A 19,620-nucleotide genomic window follows, 5' to 3' on the forward strand; every position below is an offset into this window, starting at 1 on the left:
TAAGTCACTGACATGTGTAGCAACCTGACGCTACAAATCGAATCGAAAATCGGATATAGGTAACCCGCGGAAATTCTAATGTCGCAAACATTTTTGAACACACCTCGTATCGCTACGTTCTTGGCGAACTTGGCTACGAACTTCTCCATGTGACCGAAAAACTGAATCACTGACAGGTGTGGTCTACAGAGTTTTCAGATCATCTTCAAAACCAACCCCCTTCCGGTGAAGGGTGCCGTCAATTGCCATCAAATATTGATACCCCTTCAGTGGACGGGATGTCCATACCAACGCTTTAAAATGTGCCGTCCGAAAACAGAAACATTTACCCAGCTCAGTCTCAGTCTACGTAGATTTCTAAAGAAACCACCTAGACATCGGCTTGGCGGCCCGTTTCACAAATCGCTCCGGAATTCGAACGATACACGCCACGAGCTGGTAGTGGCTTCTGTGTTGACACAAGCTCCACGCCTCGTCGGCTCGGCTCGGCTTCAGGATAATCAACGTTGACGTGGTCAGCGCCCCTAGCGCCCATTTCCTTACTCTCCCCTGCCGTAGCTCGGAAAAAAGACGAAATCGCCATTTTCTGTGACATGCGCCCTTTCCAGAGCGCTGCTCCGAGCGCCTGCCTGCCACGCCTGCCTGGCTAGGGCGCACGGTGCGATGGTGCTACATTCCGTCGGCGGCGCTCTAGTCAGCAGTTAGTAGTTCAGCGCTCGGGCGAACCGCAACCGCATCAGCAGTCAGCGCGAATTGCGAGTGGTTGCGTAGTGTTGGGGGCCGTGGGGATCCTGTACCTGTACCTGTACTCCTACACGCACCAGGCTCGGATCTCGGATAATAAACGATTAATCGAACGACAAGGACATTTCCAGCAGAACGCCAAAACACGCAGGTGACCAACGGAGAGGCGAGTAAGCACAAAACAAGCGACACGGAACGCCGCTCGGGTGTGTGTGTGTGTGTTAGCATCCGTCCCGAGGGGGTCCTGACTGGTGAGCGCTACCGCTCATGCGCTCTCCACCACAAGCACGTGCACGGACATCGGGCGGCGCGTGAGGAGACACTGTCGAGTTGGTAGCGGGAAAATCGATAGGACCCAACCGCAGGACGTTTTCGCCCAGTGCGAACGGGCCCCCATCCCCGTGCTTCTCTACCGTTGTCCCCACCCCATTCGTTATCCGTGCGTATCCCGGCTACGAGCGGTTGGCAGGCTCGCGACCCAGTCGGGAGTGTTAAGAAGGTGCGTGCAGTTCGCCCAGCTGCATTCGACCATCGTCCCCAGAGTGAGAGTGCAGTGAGTGCCCTTTATTCTCTTCATTTCAGTTTTTTGTCTACATCCTCTCTCTGACCCACCCAACCTCTGTGGGCCGCTCCCTACGTCCCCCTTCCTCAGGCGTGCAGTAGTGCTTCCTGAGCAGTACGGCAGTAGGTGGCCTACCCTTCACGACACCCCCCCCCCCCCCCCCCCCACCCCCCCACCCGTCCAAGCAGACGACGCCTGGCTGTCTGTGAACAGTGGACAAATTCGTACGCACTCCCGCCGGACGCACACTATCCTAGTCCTCTCCTCCTCCTCCACGACATCCGCCATCCAGCCGCACCCTGTTTGGCCACATACCACATTTGTCAACTGCGTGGTGACTGCATAACGCTTCCCCGATAAGTCTCGTCAGTTTTCCAATCCCCCTTAACACTACAATTCGTCAGACCCAACGGAACCCACACAAAGTCTCAATTTTCTTCTGCCCTCATAGTCTCTTCGGTCGCGTCTCTTCTGCGGAAAACCTTGGCCACGAAAAGGACACCACGAAAAATGCCCCAAAAACGGGATCAAAACAGTTGAACAGCAAACAGCGAAAAAAACCAGAACAATGAAGTGAGCAGAGATAGAGAGAAAAAAAGAGGGAGAGAGAGAGAGAGCGTAAAACAGGTGTAGGTAAGCAGAGCGGACGGCATACACGGAATTAAAGCAACGCCTACAACGGTAGTGGTTGGTGGTGGTGGGAAGATACGGCTGGTAGATTAGTAAAACGCTCGGGTCAGTCCCATACGATCTACGGTACGGTCCGCGTCTGAGCTGACCTGAGCTGAGGGGGTTCTGAGATCTCGACCAAGAATGTGTTCACGAGTGCTGGTCCTGGCCGGGCTACTAGCGTTACAGCACTACGTAGGAATTGGTAAGTAAGCGCAAGATGCCAGAACACCCGAGCAAACCCCCAAAACCATCCCTTCCGTAGGCTTGTGTTCGGAGGATGAAGAACGGCTGGTGCGCGATCTGTTCCGCGGCTACAACAAACTGATTCGGCCGGTCCAAAACATGACCCAGAAGGTGGACGTACGGTTCGGGCTAGCGTTCGTGCAGCTGATCAACGTGGTACGTATCTCCTTCCCGCTGGCGCGTTGCCTACGGTGCGTTCCGTTGCTCCCGGGGTTGCTCACGTCACATCTGTCCATACATCCATACACACACACACACACACACACACTGCAGAACGAAAAGAACCAAATCATGAAGTCGAACGTCTGGCTGCGATTGGTGTGGAGCGACTACCAGCTGCAGTGGGACGAGGCCGACTACGGTGGCATCGGCGTGCTGCGGTTGCCGCCGGACAAGGTGTGGAAGCCGGACATTGTGCTGTTTAACAAGTAAGTTGTGTGCCCCTGTGACCCCTCGCCCAACCCAACCTAACAACGAGCCCCGTATCCCGCCCCGGAAACAGTGCCGACGGAAACTACGAGGTGCGCTACAAATCGAACGTTCTGATCTACCCGAACGGTGAGGTGCTGTGGGTGCCACCGGCCATCTACCAGAGCTCGTGCACGATCGACGTCACCTACTTCCCGTTCGACCAGCAGACCTGCATCATGAAGTTCGGCTCGTGGACGTTCAACGGCGACCAGGTGTCGCTCGCCCTCTACAACAACAAGAACTTCGTCGACCTGTCCGACTACTGGAAGTCCGGCACGTGGGACATCATCGAGGTGCCGGCGTACCTGAATGTGTACGAGGGCAACCCGACCGAGACGGACATCACGTTCTACATCATCATCCGCCGCAAGACCCTCTTCTACACGGTCAACTTGATCCTCCCGACCGTGCTGATCTCGTTCCTGTGCGTGCTGGTCTTCTACCTGCCGGCCGAGGCCGGCGAGAAGGTGACACTGGGCATCAGCATTCTCCTGTCGCTGGTCGTGTTTCTGCTGCTGGTGTCGAAGATATTGCCGCCGACCTCGCTGGTGCTCCCGTTGATCGCCAAGTACCTGCTGTTCACCTTCATCATGAACACGGTGTCCATCCTGGTGACGGTCATCATCATCAACTGGAACTTCCGCGGCCCCCGCACCCACCGGATGCCTATGTGGATCCGGTCCGTGTTTCTGCACTACCTACCGGCGATGCTGCTGATGAAGCGCCCGCGCAAGACGCGCCTCCGGTGGATGATGGAGATGCCGGGCATGAGCGTACCGCCGCAGCCGCACACTCACCCGTCGTACGGGTCGCCGGCAGAGATTCCGAAGCACATCAGCGCGCTCGGTGCCAAGCAGTCCAAGATGGAGGTGATGGAGCTGTCCGACCTGCACCACCCGAACTGCAAGATGAACCGCAAGCTCAACAGCGGCGACCTGGGCATCGGTGCCGACAGCTGCCGGCGGGAAAGTGAGAGCTCCGACTCGATCCTCCTGTCGCCCGAAGCCAGTAAAGCGACCGAGGCGGTCGAGTTCATCGCCGAGCATCTGCGCAACGAGGACCTCTACATACAGGTACCGTGGCGATGCAAAAGCGAACCTCTGGTTGCCGCCATGCACGACCGACCGACACAGGCAACCAAACTCAACCCCGCAATCTAATCACAATCACCCTTCTGTATCTAACTTCTGTCTCGAGCAGACCCGCGAAGACTGGAAGTACGTCGCCATGGTCATCGACAGGTTGCAGCTGTACATCTTCTTCATCGTCACCACGGCGGGCACCGTCGGCATTCTCATGGATGCGCCCCACATCTTCGAGTACGTGGATCAGGACCGCATCATCGAGATCTACCGGGGCAAATAAGTGGTCCCCGCGCCTGCGAAAAGGAATGGCCCTAGCGACGACCATCGCGCGACCATATCCGCCACCGGATCCACCAGCCCCACAGCCCCAGGCGATGGTGGGAAGACCCGGGCGTTCACGACAGGAGTCGTTCGTACACTGCACACTGCGGCGCCATGTTTATATTTCTCTCTCCATCTTTTTGCAGGGTACAGCAGATCCAGCACGAGCGATCCGTAACCAATAATCCGTTGTTATTGAAAATGCAAAAACACAACACATTTGCTCAAATGCGCTCTCGTCCCGCGAGCGCTCTCCACGCGACCGACAGCAGAGCGCTAGGCGCGGGCGTGAGGGAATCGGAACAGGACGGTACATATACCATAGCACAAAGAAAAATGCCAAACGCAACATATATAGCGAACACAAGAAGCGAATAATCAAGGACGATACACATTTAGTACGCGGATAGTCCAGACGCACAAAACCAAGAACCTATTCGTGCCAACCATTACTAGGCAGTGAAACGAACCGCGCACATATTTAGCCCCTAAGTGTTTGTCTGGTGTACAATTTTGTTGAGCTGAAGTAGTTAGCACTGTGCGGCGGCGACAACAGTCAGTGCCTGCGTGTGGTATCAGACGTGAGGTCGGATCAGCGAGAAAGGACAGCGATGCAATGAGCAGTGCGCAGAGCAATGGCGGCCGCGAATCAAGCGCCGTGCTGCTCACGCCGCCAAAGCGGGAGTTTTGTAACTGTTGGGTTTTTCTAATATTGTAAAACGTAATCTCTAAGTAGCCGCAGAAGCGACCGTTCTGCGGTGCAGTGACATGCTTTTCACAGTCTGCTTCGTGCCGGCGAGCTGGCGAGGCGGCCGAGCACCTGAAGCTGAGTAGGGATGGGAACGAAGAACGGATGCACAACATGAGCATCTAGGAAAAAAAAATTCTACATTCAAACGTGATCGACAACAAATCGATCGAAGGTGACATTTGATGAGTAACACTGCAAACTAACTAGAGCCAACATTTCTACCGGATACGGATAAATTTGTTTAAAATATATAAATATACGCAACATGCTCAAGTGTTTATAGTATTGAAAACCGGTATTCGACAGGTATCGGTAGATACGGGTTTACCGATACAAAGGTCGTACCGATTCGTTTAATATCGCTGGATCACCGTTTGTTTTTTTTCTTTTTCGGAAGGATGTTTTGTTATAAGCGACTATCTATCCCGACAGATTGTCACCATTGTCTGCTCGAATGTGTCAGTTTCAACCGTTTAGTATGAGCCCCTAGTGAGTTTCAACAGCAACCTAGTCTAGGATGTTTGAGTAAAAAAAACACGCTTTCTTTGCAGGACCAGGTGCGAACCAGACACGAGAAGGTCCCATGCCACAAGGGTTAAGTGTTTCGCACCCACTTGTGTGCCGGCTCTGTGACTGTGGTGGCACCTGTTTGTGATATGTCAAGGGCTCTGATATGCCTACTTCTCACCTCCGTTTTGTCTATACCTTCAAGCATAAACGGCGAAAGGCTGATAGGGAATGACGACTCGTTGCACTCGTTCACGCTGAGTTTTTTAAACATTGCCAACAATTTGCCAAACAGAGCGGATGGTAGGAGAGAATAAAGATTGAGTTTTAGCGAAGTATAAGGTGAGAGGAAGGAGTCACCATTGTTCAACTATACGGCGCACCCAGCAAAGGACGAACGATTATCAAGAGATTTAAAGTAAAAACAAGCAGCAAACCTAAGCAACCCATATAACGTAATCACCGCTCAACGAGACAAAAAAACAATAACTACTAAATAAATATTTAAATAAAGGCACCGATTATTGAACGAACAAAATCAAACAAAAAGAAACGAAACAACCAAACAAAGGCCAAAGGACAACGTTTCAATTGATGTTTTTTTTTGCATAAAAAGAAAAAAGAAATATGTCAACAAGAGGCACAACTGTTCGTGAAGCGCCACAGTGAAGTTTAACACATGTTTTTAAATGACCGCACCAACCAATGAAAGTATGAACAGCCAATACCAGGAACAAGGAACGGAATATATAAACGACACACATTCCTTTTGGGAAACACATAGAACCTTGCATGAATGCAAAAGCAGCACTAATAGAAATCACATCGCCATGTCGGAGTCACGAGCCGCATAAATCCGCAAAAACATCCAACTGAATGCAAAAGTCAACTACAGAAAGCGCTACTAGCTTCTTGGGGTGGGACACAAATTACCATAAACATATGAAGAACAGCAGATAAATAACAACATAATAAGCTCTAGGACAAATGGCAAATATGACAAAGATAACCCAAAAGTTACTACTACTGTGCAACGCCAACACGCAAAAACAGCGAACCAAAGTGAGCAGCAAGACTACCAAAGAAGTAGTGAAAGATCTAAAACGAAAGGTACTGGAGGGAAGAAATGGAAACACAACTACAGCAGCCCGAATGCCGCAGGTTGTTACTCGGAAGGTCGAAGAAAGAAAACAGACGATAGTGTAACATGATATACAATAACTAGGCAATATTGTTACAATTTAGATAATATAAATAGCGAGTAGATTAGTGCAAAGCATCAGTCAGCGAACGCACACTGACGGGCAGGACACACGTTAACACTGGTGATGGTCCTCATATTTTCTTACATGCACCCACACATGCACACACGCACATGCACGCATAAAACATGTAAGTGTCAAGCGAAATCGTGAAACATGTGCGAAAACGAGGTGGGGTAAGAAAACAACTAAACCATTATAAATAACATTTTATTGGATACACATTTTTAATGAAACATTACTGGAAAAAAAGTTCATAGTTTAACAAAACATAGCCTGCATTTCAATATGCTTTCTCATGCCTTTTCGTCCTATCCTTTCTGTTTCATGCATACTTACATTCTGCATTTTGTTGCTGATTTCTTTGTATCTTATTCCTGTACAGTTGTACCGTCTTCTCTCTAGTAACAGGTGAACACGGACAAAAATATCATCTTCCGTCGTTTTCGATGACACTGTTGTTTTGAAATATGCCCTAAATGCAACAAAAGTACCAGTGGGCTGATCCAGTAACTAATCTACGCTTTAAGAAAGAAGTAAGCTTGACAAAATCACCGAAGTAAAAACGACTTTACCTCGCCCATAGCCTTAGCCAATTAAAAGAAAGGGGGTGAATTCCCCGGTTCAGTTTTGCAAGTTCGTATGGGTAGGTAGAAGAAACATTTCTATCGCCCAATAGTCTACAAGGCCTTTGCAGGGTAATGTCGACGCATCCCAAGATTTCCGCAACAGTTTCCATACATCGAAATGGTTATAGACGATAATGCGTTTATTATCTTTTGGTGACGTACAGTGTCAGAGGGTTTCTTTTGGATGCACTTGTTCAATTTTTATAAGAACACAATATAGTAGACCGGAAATTGCGTGTTGAAATCTCTCAACAGCCAACCAACCATACTTTGCGAAGATTCCTATATAGAGCATAAGCACTGTGGAGTTTAATTTGTATTTGATTCTCAAGACACTAGCACGAAATTCGGCAGACTTTTTTTTCAAAATGGCATCACTAGTAGTGGTGGAATTGTTATCAGCATATTACGATTTCCATTTGACTATACTGTGGTGCCTGGTTGCCTGTTCATTGATCCATGTGGTTTGCTTTTTTCCACACTCCCCATCAATGCATCAGGTATTAGCGCAATGTAGTTCATGAAGCTCTCACGTCAAATACGAACGTAGCACATAAAAATCAAATCGTAAGGATTGTGAAATCAAAACGATTCAAGTGTTTAAAACAAACTCAAGGAAACCTTACGACTAGGATTTGTCTCGACAAAACATGGGCGCGACGAACACCTCTTCTCTATATCCTTTTTGGACTGTACTGTCGCTGGGCACGCAACTCCTTCCTGGTTTCCCGTATCAATTGCTTAGTGGTGGATTCATCGGCGTCATCCCAACCAGTCTGGTTGCCCTCGTTCCAGTCTTCTAGCTCATTCTGCAAAAACCGGGTTAAGTAATTGATTTAGGTAGCACTCAAGAGGCGTAATTCAACATTCTTACCACCACAGGAATGTCAATATTGGCCGTCAGACGGCTAAAGTCGCGCGGTTGAGAATCTTCGGCAATGCAGATTTTGGGCTGGCGCAGGATCTGTGGAGCCATACCCTGAAAATAATCCACCTCTACCGGAGATTCCGCCGGGTGCTGTGGCTGTGCCAGAGTCTCCCGGTACCGCTCAATGTGCTCTTCAACCGTGCTCGGTGCATCGTCCCAAGAGTTCCAATCTTTCTCGGAAACGTGTTTACTCCGAACGTCTCCCACCGCGCTGCGATCGATGCTGATCGAACTCAACACCTCACACTCGCCATGGGATAGTTTCCGTCTACGTGAAAAGCAGCACATGGCTCGCTTAAGCACACCGATCAGCGTTAGGAACAATTGCCGGATTCTATTCATCACTAACTCTGCATACATTATCGATATCAGTCGATAGAGCGGCCCTCGCGTTGTCGGGCAGAAAAGCGTCCGGAATCAAACTCTACAAGTTGAATGAATTATGATGATATCGCTTATCGGTATAAACTGTTCATCATACTGTCTAGTTCTTTGTTGATAGTGTTTTCATACGAACAGTTTTCGACAAGCACATACCTCTAAAGTTTTATCATTCGATTTCTTACAATTGACTTACTGACAGACTTTTTGTTTACGTACAGATTCTCATTTGACAGTTCAACGATCCGGTCGGGAAGAGATACGCGTGAATCTGTCAACTTGTTCTAATATTCCGAATCACCCAAAAAACCAGAAGGCAGTGCCTGCCTTGCATTTATAAGGATAATACGAAACACATCGAAAGACAACTACGTGTAGCACCGCTGAATCAATGAATTAACGGTCAGGTTTTCACCATAAGGTTACCATTGCAGCCATCTTCTAAAATATTGAATATAACAAGCAACTTGCATTCTTGAAAAGAACGAAAACAGTAGAACGTTAAATCAATTGATACAAGGCCCGCAACTTGTGCTTTTCTATCATCTTCGGCACTCAGTTCGACATATCTGTGATACTCGGACATCAATTATTCCGGTATACATTCAGAATAATGTGACCTGATATAAACATAGAAAGAACCCCAGAAATACATATAAGTGAATGTAGCAAAACATAGAAAGATCCGGCTAAACGTCAATCTTGTCAAGAGGTGCCCTGAATCCGTCAAAACAACGGAAGAGTCGGCTGTTTTCCTTCCTGTTATTATTGTCGCGGAATACGAGTGAAGTGATTGATTTATAATAACTAGAAAGATCCGTTTCGTTTATTTCTACCTTCGACATTGGATCGTAGAATAGGACACTGCGATAGAAACCAATGGATAAAGCAGCCAACAAAGCGGAGAACACCTCCACGGATTATGGAGTACTGCATGGCGATATCGCGTTCATTCGCAAAAATGAACAACTCCTGTTGGATATTCAAAACATTCAGCACAACATTAATGTAGCCAAGAAGGAATATGAAAACTACAACCATTTAACACTAGAAGAATCAACCCGTTTCGACGGCCACCTTACTTACTGCGTAAATTCCCTATTTTGGATGGCACAGAAACTATCCGGAAATACTAACATGATGGTAAATTTAAAGATAGCCGCAGGCTAAATGGTTTTTCTTTTTTTAGGAAAATATTTTATTTGATCTTTGACACATTTTCCCCTATTCCGTCAGCTAACCACCAAACAAAATCTACAACGGGTGCAATCTACATTATCTCGAACAAATGAAGTTCACGAAAACATCTACTGCAGACCCAGAATTCATCAACCGGCGGCTAAACGTTTCATTCGCGCTGGTATTAACGTTCCAAAACACAAGACAGTACCGAAGGAGAATATGAAAAGCAAAGCTTTAAAAGACTTCCAAAAGTCAACGAAAAAGAATAATGGCGACAACCGAAAGCAAGATTAAAATAATTGTCGAACACTTAACCATGGCAATGAAAAGGCCAGTCACCAACAAAACCAAGGAACAATATTTGATGTCGATGATTACTTTGCCGTGCTAAACCTAAGCAGAGTTGCGGCAAAATTAATAGTACAAAATAAAGGGTCACTGATCAGACAACTGTGGTTTAGACGCAAGGGTGTTGCGATGGAAATTAATTGCCATTTGTTTTGCGACGTCTCTTCTTACCTTCCCGCTTGCAGTCATTGGTAAACTACTGATGAACATTGCCCCTCCACGAAGTCGTCTGTTTTCGTGGGCCGGTTGTCCACCGGTCACCATCGCACAATGATCGATTATTGTTTGCTCAGTTAGTTCCTCATCAGCAGAGCGCTTTTCATTGCTATTCAAAACTACCATGGCCGTGGCCAAATCATTAAACTCCCGACCGGGCTCGGGTATCCCAACGACGACGACCTGACGAACACCAGGTATCTGTGAAATAGTTGCCTCTAGTTCGGATGGTGAGATTTGATATCCGTCATACTTTAAAATATTCTTCTTGCGGTCGACCAAATACAAGAAGCCATCATGATCGAAATAGGCTATGTCGCCAGTGCGCACGAAACCATGCTCGTCTAGTATTTTCGCCGTAGCCTGCTCGTCACCGCAGTAGCCAAGAAACGGATGCGTAGGTCTGATGAACAACTCACCAGTTTCGCCTGGACCTAATGGTGTGTTTAGTTCGCCAACGACCTACAAAATGATAAAATAAGGTGAGGAGGTGAGAACACAAATAACACACAATCAATGTTACCTTACATACCTAATAATATAAAGGTACTAGTGCCCTCACCTGACAAGATTGTTTTACGATTTCAACTTACCTTAGCTTTAATTCCAGAAAGGAGTGTGCCAACAGAATTTTCACGTGGTATCATCTCGTACGATACTGGTCCCCCTAGTTCGCTCATACCATAGCCAACGACACACCGACCCTGCCCTTCAACCAGCACCTTCCGGATAATTGATTGACGCAGGGCTAGCGGCACAGTGCTACCCCCGATGGCGAATATCTTTAGTGACCGCAATCGTTCCGAATCTGTCAGCGTCAGTAGGACGTCCGTAGCTAGTGACGGAGTCATGAATAAGATTGTCACGTTGTATCTATTGCATAGCTCAATGGCATACTTGGCAGTGGCCAACTTGGTCGTAATTAGCCGCCGGATACCGTTAAGGATGCTGGTCATTAGCATCTGGTACCCAGAAATCCAAAACAGCGTACTAAAAGACAGGATTGTATCATTTTGGTCGAGTTGGCTAATTCGGCCGTATGGTGTTATGAGCTGAGCGTGTGAAATGCGTACTGCTTTCGCCAGTCCAGTAGTACCAGACGAGCACACTATAGCCGCTGTTAGCAGATTCGAATCTCCTAAGTACTGAGGAACGAAATCACTTTCACCATCGCACGGTTTTTGCAGCAGTTCGTCTATCGAATAGCAATCTGGCATCAGCTCGTCTGTTGGGGTCATCAGCAGCACGCCATAGTTAACGATTCGGAGCTGCAGCTGCTCGTTGGCCTGTCGGAGTACAGCCATTCTGTCGGCGTCACAGACGATGAGCTTTGGTTGGGTGAGCCTCAAAATATTCACGATTTCACGTAACTCAAAGGATGGATCGATTGTGTTGATCGGAAGGCCTGCTATGAAGCATCCAAATACTACTGGAACCACATGGCAAGAGTTTCGGGCCACCAAGGCTAAAACGTCTCCTTTGCCATATCCGCAAGAGGTAAGGAACCGAGCAAATCGTATAGATCGGAGTCGCATCTGCGTGCAGGTAACCACAGCGTCAGTATCCACGTTGAGCTGTATAATTTTCTCTGGTGCTCTCTCCAAAACATTGATCAGTATCTGGCCAAGATTGGCACACGGGTTGAATATGGCAGGTCGGTATGGTACTTGCCATGTGCGGCTACATGCATCAAATGTAGCCATCCTTACCAGGCACAAGCAGTTTAATCACTAGAAAAAGAGCAACCGTTTCTCGCGACCGATGATACAAAAATGGAATGAAATGGAGGGATCGGTCCCGATGAGTCCATTAAATCTGAAATACTTCTTCATAGTACCACATTTAATTCTAAAACGTTGTAAATCCCTGATGGTTTAATGCTTATCTGCCTACTTATAAGATCGAGTTAAAAGTTTCGAGTACTTTCTTTCCCACTTATCGCTTTGTTGCTCAAGAGGCGATTACATTGTAATTCAATAACGTTGGACTCAAGTTGTATAGCTTTGATAATCTGTTCAAACACGATAAACGTGAAAGACATTTGAATTCCGATAGAATTGATAGAATGTATCAGCAGCCCATCAAAAGAAGATTCATTCAACTCATAGCTTTTGGCGGTTCTCCCGATAGAAGAGTGCAGATGTTGCCAATAACGAATTCCCGTGTTGAAAAGAGAACATTGTATGTATGACAGCTTTATGCATCAAGCAGTTTCGTACTGGTACTAAACGAATGCTCAGCATTCGGAAAAAGTTCGGTTGAGCAGGCGCATGCGGGCATTTCACTATCGGTTGCATAATTGAAGTCAGCCCTCGCATAGGCATACCGTCGGTAGCATACGAACAGTGCATTTTCAGCCTCAGCTTGTTTCGACTGTCATACAATCATCATACAGCATACTTAGATTGATCAGTATTTACATAAATATTCTAAATATTTTTAAAGCAAAAATATGGTATAGAATACAAGAGTACCACTAGCGAAAGGTGAGCTTCGATATGAACCTGAAACATCGGAGATCGCAGCTAAATACCATCGTGAGCTTCATCGCAAAAGTTGTACTCGCGAGTTTCTGATTTAACGACGAGGTCGCTTGCTTTGATGATAGGAGTCAGTGAATAATACTTTAAGTGAACAGTATTCGCGTTAATTACCAATGTACACCCAACCGATTAGCTCGCAAATCATCAAACCGAACTTTTGAAATTGTTAAAAATCGTACTTTTACAATACGCGTTGTTGTTGTACTTAATACGCGTTTATTTACAATGCGTAAATAACATTTAGTAACATTTTGATATGGAAAACAATATACAGACAAAGGTGTTTGGTGACAAATCGCTATAGTCATACATCGGGACGATGTCCTTTGCAATGGACATTCGATTGCAGCATTTACAACAACGCTCACATTCTCTCTTTCAAAAAATCGATACATCTTTGCCGAATCTAACGCTATTACTAGGGAATGGAAAAACCATTAGTTCAAAAAGCTTATAATGCACAGGATCAGGCACTCATTTGTCCAATATCGATTAGCACATGAATCGCTGAGCATTAATCGCTAAATGCTGAGCACAAGTTAATCAAATATAGTACAGATTATTTCTATGCCTGTCCGTAGTGAAGATGGCGTGCCCTTTCGCAAAGCACTCCTCGGCGGATAATTTTCAGAGGCATCCATCGATTGCGGAAGCACACAATTGGAATTTGGATGAGGACTTGAGTGAGCTTTCCGGAGACGCACTGACACTCACGCATCTCAACGCTGCCATTCAGCTGTTAACTGCTCCATCTGTAAGTTATGAAGTTTTCAGTTTACAGCACACATTTTTAGAAACCAACATTAATTACTGTGCCTTGAGATGCATACTTTATGACGCTTAGTTTGATGTTTGAATCTTCGTTTACCGTTCCCTTCTGGGATTTTCAGAACGAAAATGTTCATGAAGCCTATCTTTCACTGGTTGCAAAGTACAGCAGCAGATGGCCGGGTTTATCAGAAATGTAAGTGTATCTTGACTAAGTACTTCACTTATAATTTCACTTATAATCTACTCAAATGGTACCTCCTTAGCAAATGTGAGCGTGAGTCACTTTCGGTCTACCCTCATTACGATTACCTCGCCGATATTCAGGATAAACTAGGCAGAACTCATGGTTAGTATGATTCGGACGCTGCCTGCAAGTCCTTCTAGCGATAAGTAGCTGATATACGCAATTTGCTTCTCCTATCCCCATAGAAGATGCCGTTAGTGACATACTCGTGTGCCTGGGTGAAGAACTGATCCACACCGGATGCGTGGGTATTATCGAACGGGCATTCAAATGTCTCGGTTCAGATCTGCAGGAGTTTCTGGGCTCACTGGACGGCGTGTACGATGTGCTGAAGCTACAGGAGGAGGATATATCCGACACTGGGTTCGTGTGCGCCGGTGAGGGTGAGCTAATCTTCACGACCGAGCGACCAGTTTTGTCGTGGCTGTTACTCGGCTGCTTGAAGGCGCTCAGCCGCCTGCTGTTCAACCAGGAGCCGTTCGTTGAGCTCCAGCCACTTCACGGGGACACGCTGCAGTACCGGTACCTGCTAAGAACGGATCCCCTGGAGAAGCCGGTTTTGCGGCTTCCCGTGGCCGTGGACGTACGCGACAGTGTTTCGTCCGATGCGCGCGATCTGAAAATCAGCAATCAATTTTTCTGTGACGCATTCCCATGGCACTTCATCATGGACGAGCAGCTGAATCTGGTCCAGATGGGGCAAGCCTTTAGCCGGCTCTTCAAAAGCCACGTGAGCGCGGGAGTAGCGTTAGTGGCCAGCATGGTTTTCCGCCTTAAGCGGCCGCGTGGGCTGCAACTTAACTTCCGCGAGATAGTTCGGCGCACCAACACGCCGTTCATGATATCGCTGCGTGCCCCGCCAGGGCTGCCAGACTTTTTCGCCAAGGGCTTGGAGATCAAGGGGCAGATGGTGTTCTGCCCGGAGTCTAACACTCTGCTGTTCGTTGGCTCGCCCTTTCTGGATGGGCTGGAAGGGTTGACCTGCAACGGTCTGTTTATATCGGACATACCGCTGCACGACGCTACGCGGGAGGTAATTCTGGTCGGCGAACAGGCAAGAGCACAAGACGGATTGCGGCGCCGGATGGACAAGCTGAAAAGTTCAATCGAAGAAGCGAACGCAGCCGTTATCAAGGAACGCAAGAAGAACGTCAGCCTTCTGCAGCTGATCTTCCCCGCCGAAATAGCCGAGCGCCTCTGGCTTGGGGCTCAAATCGATGCCAAAACCTACCCGAATGTGACCATGCTGTTCAGTGATATAGTCGGCTTTACGAGTATCTGTTCGCGCGCCACTCCCTTCATGGTAATCAACATGCTGGAAAACTTGTACAAGCATTTTGACGAACTGTGCGGGTTTTTCGACGTCTACAAAGTAGAGACAATCGGTGACGCGTACTGCGTCGCAAGCGGTTTGCACCGAGCCAGCGATTATGATGCCCATAAGGTGGCCTGGATGGCGCTGAGAATGATCGAAACGTGCACACTGTACAACACACACGACGGCCAGCATATCAAGGTCGTTATGTCGCTTTCAGCAATTTAATCCGTTTCTACACTGATTGCTTTGCTTTGTCGTTTCAGATGCGGATTGGCATCCATACGGGTACGGTGTTGGCTGGTGTAGTTGGACGCAAAATGCCCAGATACTGCCTTTTCGGGCATAACGTGACCATAGCAAATAAGTTTGAATCCGGCAGCGAGGCTTGCAAGATCAACATCAGCCCCACTACCCGCGATTGGCTAGTGAAACAGTCGGATTATTGCTTCGAGCTGCAAACACGAGATATCTCATGCATGCCGAAAGAATTTACTGACTCTCGAGGCCAGACCTGCTTCTTCCTGGAAGGCTACAAACATCCAACCCTTCCCGACGATCGCTCACTTAAAGAGCACATAGAGGAGGCAATGAAGCAAACGCTTTTGGACACAAATGATACGACTATTACCGTAGATGTAGCCCAATAAGCATTTTCTATCGATAAGGGACCAGACGTTGGTGGTTTCGGATAACTTATTAAAACTGGGAAACTTGTATTGAAACGTACCAAAAACACAACCCCTACAGTGGAAAAAGGCAAATTCAATCAGAGCATCCCTTCCTTCCAAATGCATATGAATTTTCACAGTCCATTCTCCTATCATCAATGACCACAGTATCAGCGCTTTGCATTCCATGCCTAGTTAACAAACTTGTTTTTTTGTTCATTATTGCTCTATTATGGCGCTTCGTCGAATCTTACAGATTAAAAACATTTTAACGTAAGATAAATTCGCTTCTTTTCGAGAATGGTATGAATGGATGCAATTTAATATATAAAAGCAGAAAATTTCCCTAAAAAGTGTTTAGAATTGGCGATAGCAAGGCATTTCCATCTAGTCCCAAGATATAAATGAAGCAAACGAAAAAATGTTGAATGATAAATAACATACATTAGGGACTAAATTGCCAAACCATGTTAGTATTCTACAGGGTAGCTGATGTTTATTGACTGTTTATATTTTGTTAAGACAACTGTTGGTTTCTTGTAGACTTTGATACGGTTTCCGCAATCAAGTGGCAACGTAAAACGAACTACTGATGACCTACTCATCACAAATTCTGCACCAACATAATCAAAGTTTGTTCTCTGTGAATGGTCAAATAATATTACTCATCACTCATTTTTTTTTTTTTCGTTTTCGGTTCTTATCTCACGTTGCAGCGTTTCGTGTGAATGTAAAAATAAAAAGGCACGCAAACTCGCTTATCATTCTCTGTTGAAATATGATGTATGATGCACTGTATTGTAACAAATATGTTGTTGCAGTTTTAATGTGTTAGGGTTGATTTTGGCTATTATGTTCCGCTATTACTGTTCCGTTTCTAGATTGCCTTTTATTTATAACATAGAATGAATTTGGTAACACATTATTTGCCGAACAAAGTATACATTGTAATATGAAAGTGTCTCACAAAATGCCGTGTAGGCTTGATTATGTTATGTATGCAACTAGGTTTAAGATTAGTTTCGTCACATCAAAGGCGCAAGTTTTCGATAGGCGAAAAACAATTGAATAAATCGATCGCAAGAAATAAATGTTCACCGTATATTATCGTAGATTCATGTTTTATAAAAATATCAAGTTTGTTCTGGAAACTGCAGTCTTAAACGCACATCAGTGCAGATCCAATGCTTCCATGTTTTGTTGCTTACGAGTCTTCCTGAATGCCATGCCGTGGATCTTTGTACTTGTTCAGTTGCTTAAAGTTACTCTATCCGTACTAATAATGAATAAAATAATTAAAATAATAATAATAAAATCATGTTGTCTGAACGACATCCATTGTTCTTGTTCTCCATGGTTCTGTACAGCATCCATTTTTTTCAATGTACAACACACCGCAGTTAAGAGCATTTTTGCCTGCTAATTTGTGATAAAATTAAGATGTGACCTTTTAGAAAAACTCCCAAACGACTGACGCCTTACCTTCGTTACCTTCATATAACATTAATGTACTAAAATGTGCAGATAATATTGATTGTCATAAACATTGAAATGCTTTCTTCACATGGTGAATGCTCTATGTAGAAGTTTGTGTTTTTGTATCGACGAACAATTGAGGTTGCTCTTATGAACACACGTTTGAAGTAGACATGATCCGGGTTGCAGTATGTACTGGGAGACAGTCAATTTAGCCCCTCCCTTTAGCCTGAGGAAGCGAGTTAACAGTTTCATTATCAAGGCACCCTTGGCCGGTCAACAGACCCGGCTGTGACCGATCAGCTGATCTACAGCAGCGGCGACTTTATCAGTCTAGCGTTATTATGTTTATTATGTTTTCGTGCATTTCCTTCGTCCTCGGAGTCGCGCGAGTGAGCATCAATCTACCCGGGCCCATAATCAAATGAATGGAAACGTTCCAAACCACTTCTGGCGCTGAGTGTTTGCATCGTTGGACCGGTCGGTTGTGCTTGCCGGCGGCACAAGGTTCAATGAACAAGGGACCCACTGACTGGCTATCAAGTACGAAATAAATGAAATAATTCATGGCACAACGTAGGCCCGTGATCTATAAAAGTCGCTGAACCAACGGTTTTGAGCACCAGTTCCGCACCGATCATTGTGACGTCGCCATAGCTTCTGGATCCAGCAAAGCACCGTACGATGAAACTGTTCGCTATTATTTTGGCCCTCGGCGCTGTGGTAAGCCAACCGACCATCCGAATAGGTGTCGATTTAGATGTTATCTTGCTATGTTATGTTTAACATTGTTTCTCTTGTGCAGGTCAGCGCAGAGTTCGTAGTGCAGACGCGGGATGATCTCCTCAAGTACCGTGGCGAGTGCGTGAAGTCGCTCGGTGTGTCGGATGAGCTGGTAGAGAAGTATAAATCGTGGAACTTCCCGGAAGATGACACCACCCAGTGCTACATCAAATGCATCTTCAACAAGATGCAACTGTTTGACGACACCAACGGTCCGAACGTGGAAAACCTGGTCCAACAGTTGGCGCACGGCCGGGACGCCGAAGAAGTTCGCGGCGAGATCAACAAGTGCACCGGTAGCAACACCGATGGCAACATCTGTCACTGGGCATTCCGTGGCTTCCAGTGCTTCCAGAAGAACAACCTGTCGCTGATTAAGGCCAGTGTGAAGAAAGATTGAATCCTCTTGACACGTACTCTTCCTCCCACCCCCAAAAGGCAGCTTGATGGCGGTGGTGCGCAACCGGTGTTCGGAAACAGAATAAAGTGATGTTTTGTTGCAGTAAATTGTGCATTGTGTAATAATGGGTTCTATCAACTGTTCACCTATCAAAACACCGCTAATACACACAAAAACACTTTGAAGTTCGAAAATCCCGCAAGCTAACGATGCACTACTGGCTCTACAGTTTTCCATAGCAGGTGAAGGCAGTCCTCGGCTGTAACGTATTGCAGATCAACAAAACGCCTTCCCGATAACAGCCATAGAAGATTTGCGAATGAATTGAGACCAAAAACATCACAACTTACGCGTACATGCTACCGTTGACGAAGATGTCTTGCATTCGCTCCATTCAAACCACATTTGGTAGCCGAAGGCTGAACCAATGCTGTTGGACTTCAATACGGTAAGAGTCACACTCGCTGGGACCAAGTATTCTACGCAGTCGGTCTACACTACAGTCGGTTGCTATAGAACTATTGAGCGTAAACAGTTGTGATGACCAGGCACGTGTGCTATGCGGGCTTCTCGAGTAATAGAAACCTATTGGGTCTAAATAATCCACACATTCCAACACACCACAATCGATGCTTAAACCAAGCCCACGATAAACCGCACACATGGTCGACACCGCCATTCACTAGTCTCCATAGCAGCCCCGATAAACAAGCTATGGCTGATGTTATATACAACTGACTCATACTGCTTAGCCGCTGCCTCTGTCCGTAGCAATACACCACCAGCAAGCTAGCCCACCCTGTTACGTCGACTCACAGTTCCAAGAAATCAATAGGTCTATTTTATACCTGCGGGCTGTGTTCACAATGAAAGCAACAAGAAACAATCACCAGCTAATGCTGCCTGAATCTTAAAAAGTTTGGTGCCGTTTTTCTCTTTGCGACCACGAACTACTGTGAGCTCGAGGAAACACCCTCCCCCCCCGAGGAGGAGCAGGGGGGTTGCGGATTTGAAAGGTGATAGTTGGGCGAAGTTTACAAAAAAGCATTATTGTGCTCCGCTTTTGATGTCTTCCCGGCTAACGGAAGTTTTACCACGTGAGCAAATTAGGTAGT

The 19,620-nt window shown here is 46.5% G+C and overlaps 6 protein-coding genes across 11 annotated transcripts; 4 read left to right on the forward strand and 2 right to left on the reverse strand.

Moving 5' to 3' along the window:
- The first annotated feature begins 1,236 nt into the window (after nucleotides 1–1,236).
- Nucleotides 1,237–4,355, forward strand: LOC128268252 (acetylcholine receptor subunit beta-like 1). The gene is made up of 6 exons (XM_053005305.1): nucleotides 1,237–1,297; nucleotides 1,758–2,180; nucleotides 2,241–2,377; nucleotides 2,495–2,649; nucleotides 2,724–3,765; nucleotides 3,893–4,355. The coding sequence occupies exons 2-6, from the start codon at nucleotides 2,120–2,122 to the stop codon at nucleotides 4,055–4,057; spliced, it is 1,560 nt and encodes a 519-aa protein (XP_052861265.1). The 5' UTR covers nucleotides 1,237–1,297; nucleotides 1,758–2,119; the 3' UTR covers nucleotides 4,058–4,355.
- A 2,595-nt stretch (nucleotides 4,356–6,950) lies between these two features.
- Nucleotides 6,951–8,754, reverse strand: LOC128268599 (uncharacterized). Its single transcript, XM_053005732.1, has 3 exons — nucleotides 8,713–8,754; nucleotides 8,122–8,599; nucleotides 6,951–8,056 (listed from the first exon to the last, which is right to left on the reverse strand). The coding sequence occupies exons 2-3, from the start codon at nucleotides 8,533–8,535 to the stop codon at nucleotides 7,922–7,924; spliced, it is 549 nt and encodes a 182-aa protein (XP_052861692.1). The 5' UTR covers nucleotides 8,536–8,599; nucleotides 8,713–8,754; the 3' UTR covers nucleotides 6,951–7,921.
- Nucleotides 8,755–9,281: 527 nt separating this feature from the next.
- Nucleotides 9,282–10,381, forward strand: LOC128269293 (uncharacterized). 2 transcript variants are annotated; one of them, XM_053006733.1, is made up of 3 exons: nucleotides 9,282–9,340; nucleotides 9,412–9,699; nucleotides 9,793–10,381. In XM_053006733.1, exons 2-3 carry the CDS (start codon nucleotides 9,436–9,438, stop codon nucleotides 10,030–10,032), a joined length of 504 nt encoding a protein of 167 aa, XP_052862693.1. In that variant the 5' UTR covers nucleotides 9,282–9,340; nucleotides 9,412–9,435; the 3' UTR covers nucleotides 10,033–10,381. The 2 variants fall into 2 exon arrangements, with proteins under 2 accessions (XP_052862693.1, XP_052862684.1); XM_053006724.1 differs by having other exon boundaries at nucleotides 9,305–9,699.
- On the reverse strand, nucleotides 9,784–12,035 carry LOC128269285 (probable 4-coumarate--CoA ligase 1). Its single transcript, XM_053006712.1, has 2 exons — nucleotides 10,896–12,035; nucleotides 9,784–10,764 (listed from the first exon to the last, which is right to left on the reverse strand). The coding sequence occupies exons 1-2, from the start codon at nucleotides 12,003–12,005 to the stop codon at nucleotides 10,174–10,176; spliced, it is 1,701 nt and encodes a 566-aa protein (XP_052862672.1). The 5' UTR covers nucleotides 12,006–12,035; the 3' UTR covers nucleotides 9,784–10,173.
- On the forward strand, nucleotides 11,633–16,524 carry LOC128269268 (head-specific guanylate cyclase). 3 transcript variants are annotated; one of them, XM_053006690.1, is made up of 6 exons: nucleotides 11,633–11,799; nucleotides 13,427–13,599; nucleotides 13,736–13,809; nucleotides 13,880–13,962; nucleotides 14,046–15,376; nucleotides 15,442–16,524. In XM_053006690.1, the coding sequence occupies exons 2-6, from the start codon at nucleotides 13,432–13,434 to the stop codon at nucleotides 15,823–15,825; spliced, it is 2,040 nt and encodes a 679-aa protein (XP_052862650.1). In that variant the 5' UTR covers nucleotides 11,633–11,799; nucleotides 13,427–13,431; the 3' UTR covers nucleotides 15,826–16,524. The 3 variants fall into 3 exon arrangements, with proteins under 3 accessions (XP_052862650.1, XP_052862642.1, XP_052862660.1); XM_053006682.1 differs by lacking the exon at nucleotides 11,633–11,799 and adding an exon at nucleotides 12,649–12,788; XM_053006700.1 differs by lacking the exon at nucleotides 11,633–11,799 and adding an exon at nucleotides 12,649–12,788 and having other exon boundaries at nucleotides 14,049–15,376.
- Nucleotides 16,525–16,609: 85 nt separating this feature from the next.
- Nucleotides 16,610–18,612, forward strand: LOC128269307 (general odorant-binding protein 99a-like). 3 transcript variants are annotated; one of them, XM_053006745.1, is made up of 2 exons: nucleotides 16,610–16,672; nucleotides 18,110–18,612. In XM_053006745.1, exons 1-2 carry the CDS (start codon nucleotides 16,625–16,627, stop codon nucleotides 18,503–18,505), a joined length of 444 nt encoding a protein of 147 aa, XP_052862705.1. In that variant the 5' UTR covers nucleotides 16,610–16,624; the 3' UTR covers nucleotides 18,506–18,612. The 3 variants fall into 3 exon arrangements, with proteins under 3 accessions (XP_052862705.1, XP_052862721.1, XP_052862713.1); XM_053006761.1 differs by lacking the exon at nucleotides 16,610–16,672 and adding an exon at nucleotides 17,072–17,119 and having other exon boundaries at nucleotides 18,128–18,612; XM_053006753.1 differs by lacking the exon at nucleotides 16,610–16,672 and adding an exon at nucleotides 17,774–18,045 and having other exon boundaries at nucleotides 18,128–18,612.
- The last annotated feature ends 1,008 nt before the right edge of the window (nucleotides 18,613–19,620 follow it).

Source organism: Anopheles cruzii, chromosome X (genome assembly GCF_943734635.1).
Source record: "Anopheles cruzii chromosome X, idAnoCruzAS_RS32_06, whole genome shotgun sequence".
In the NCBI taxonomy this organism is placed as follows: Eukaryota; Metazoa; Arthropoda; class Insecta; order Diptera; family Culicidae; genus Anopheles; species Anopheles cruzii.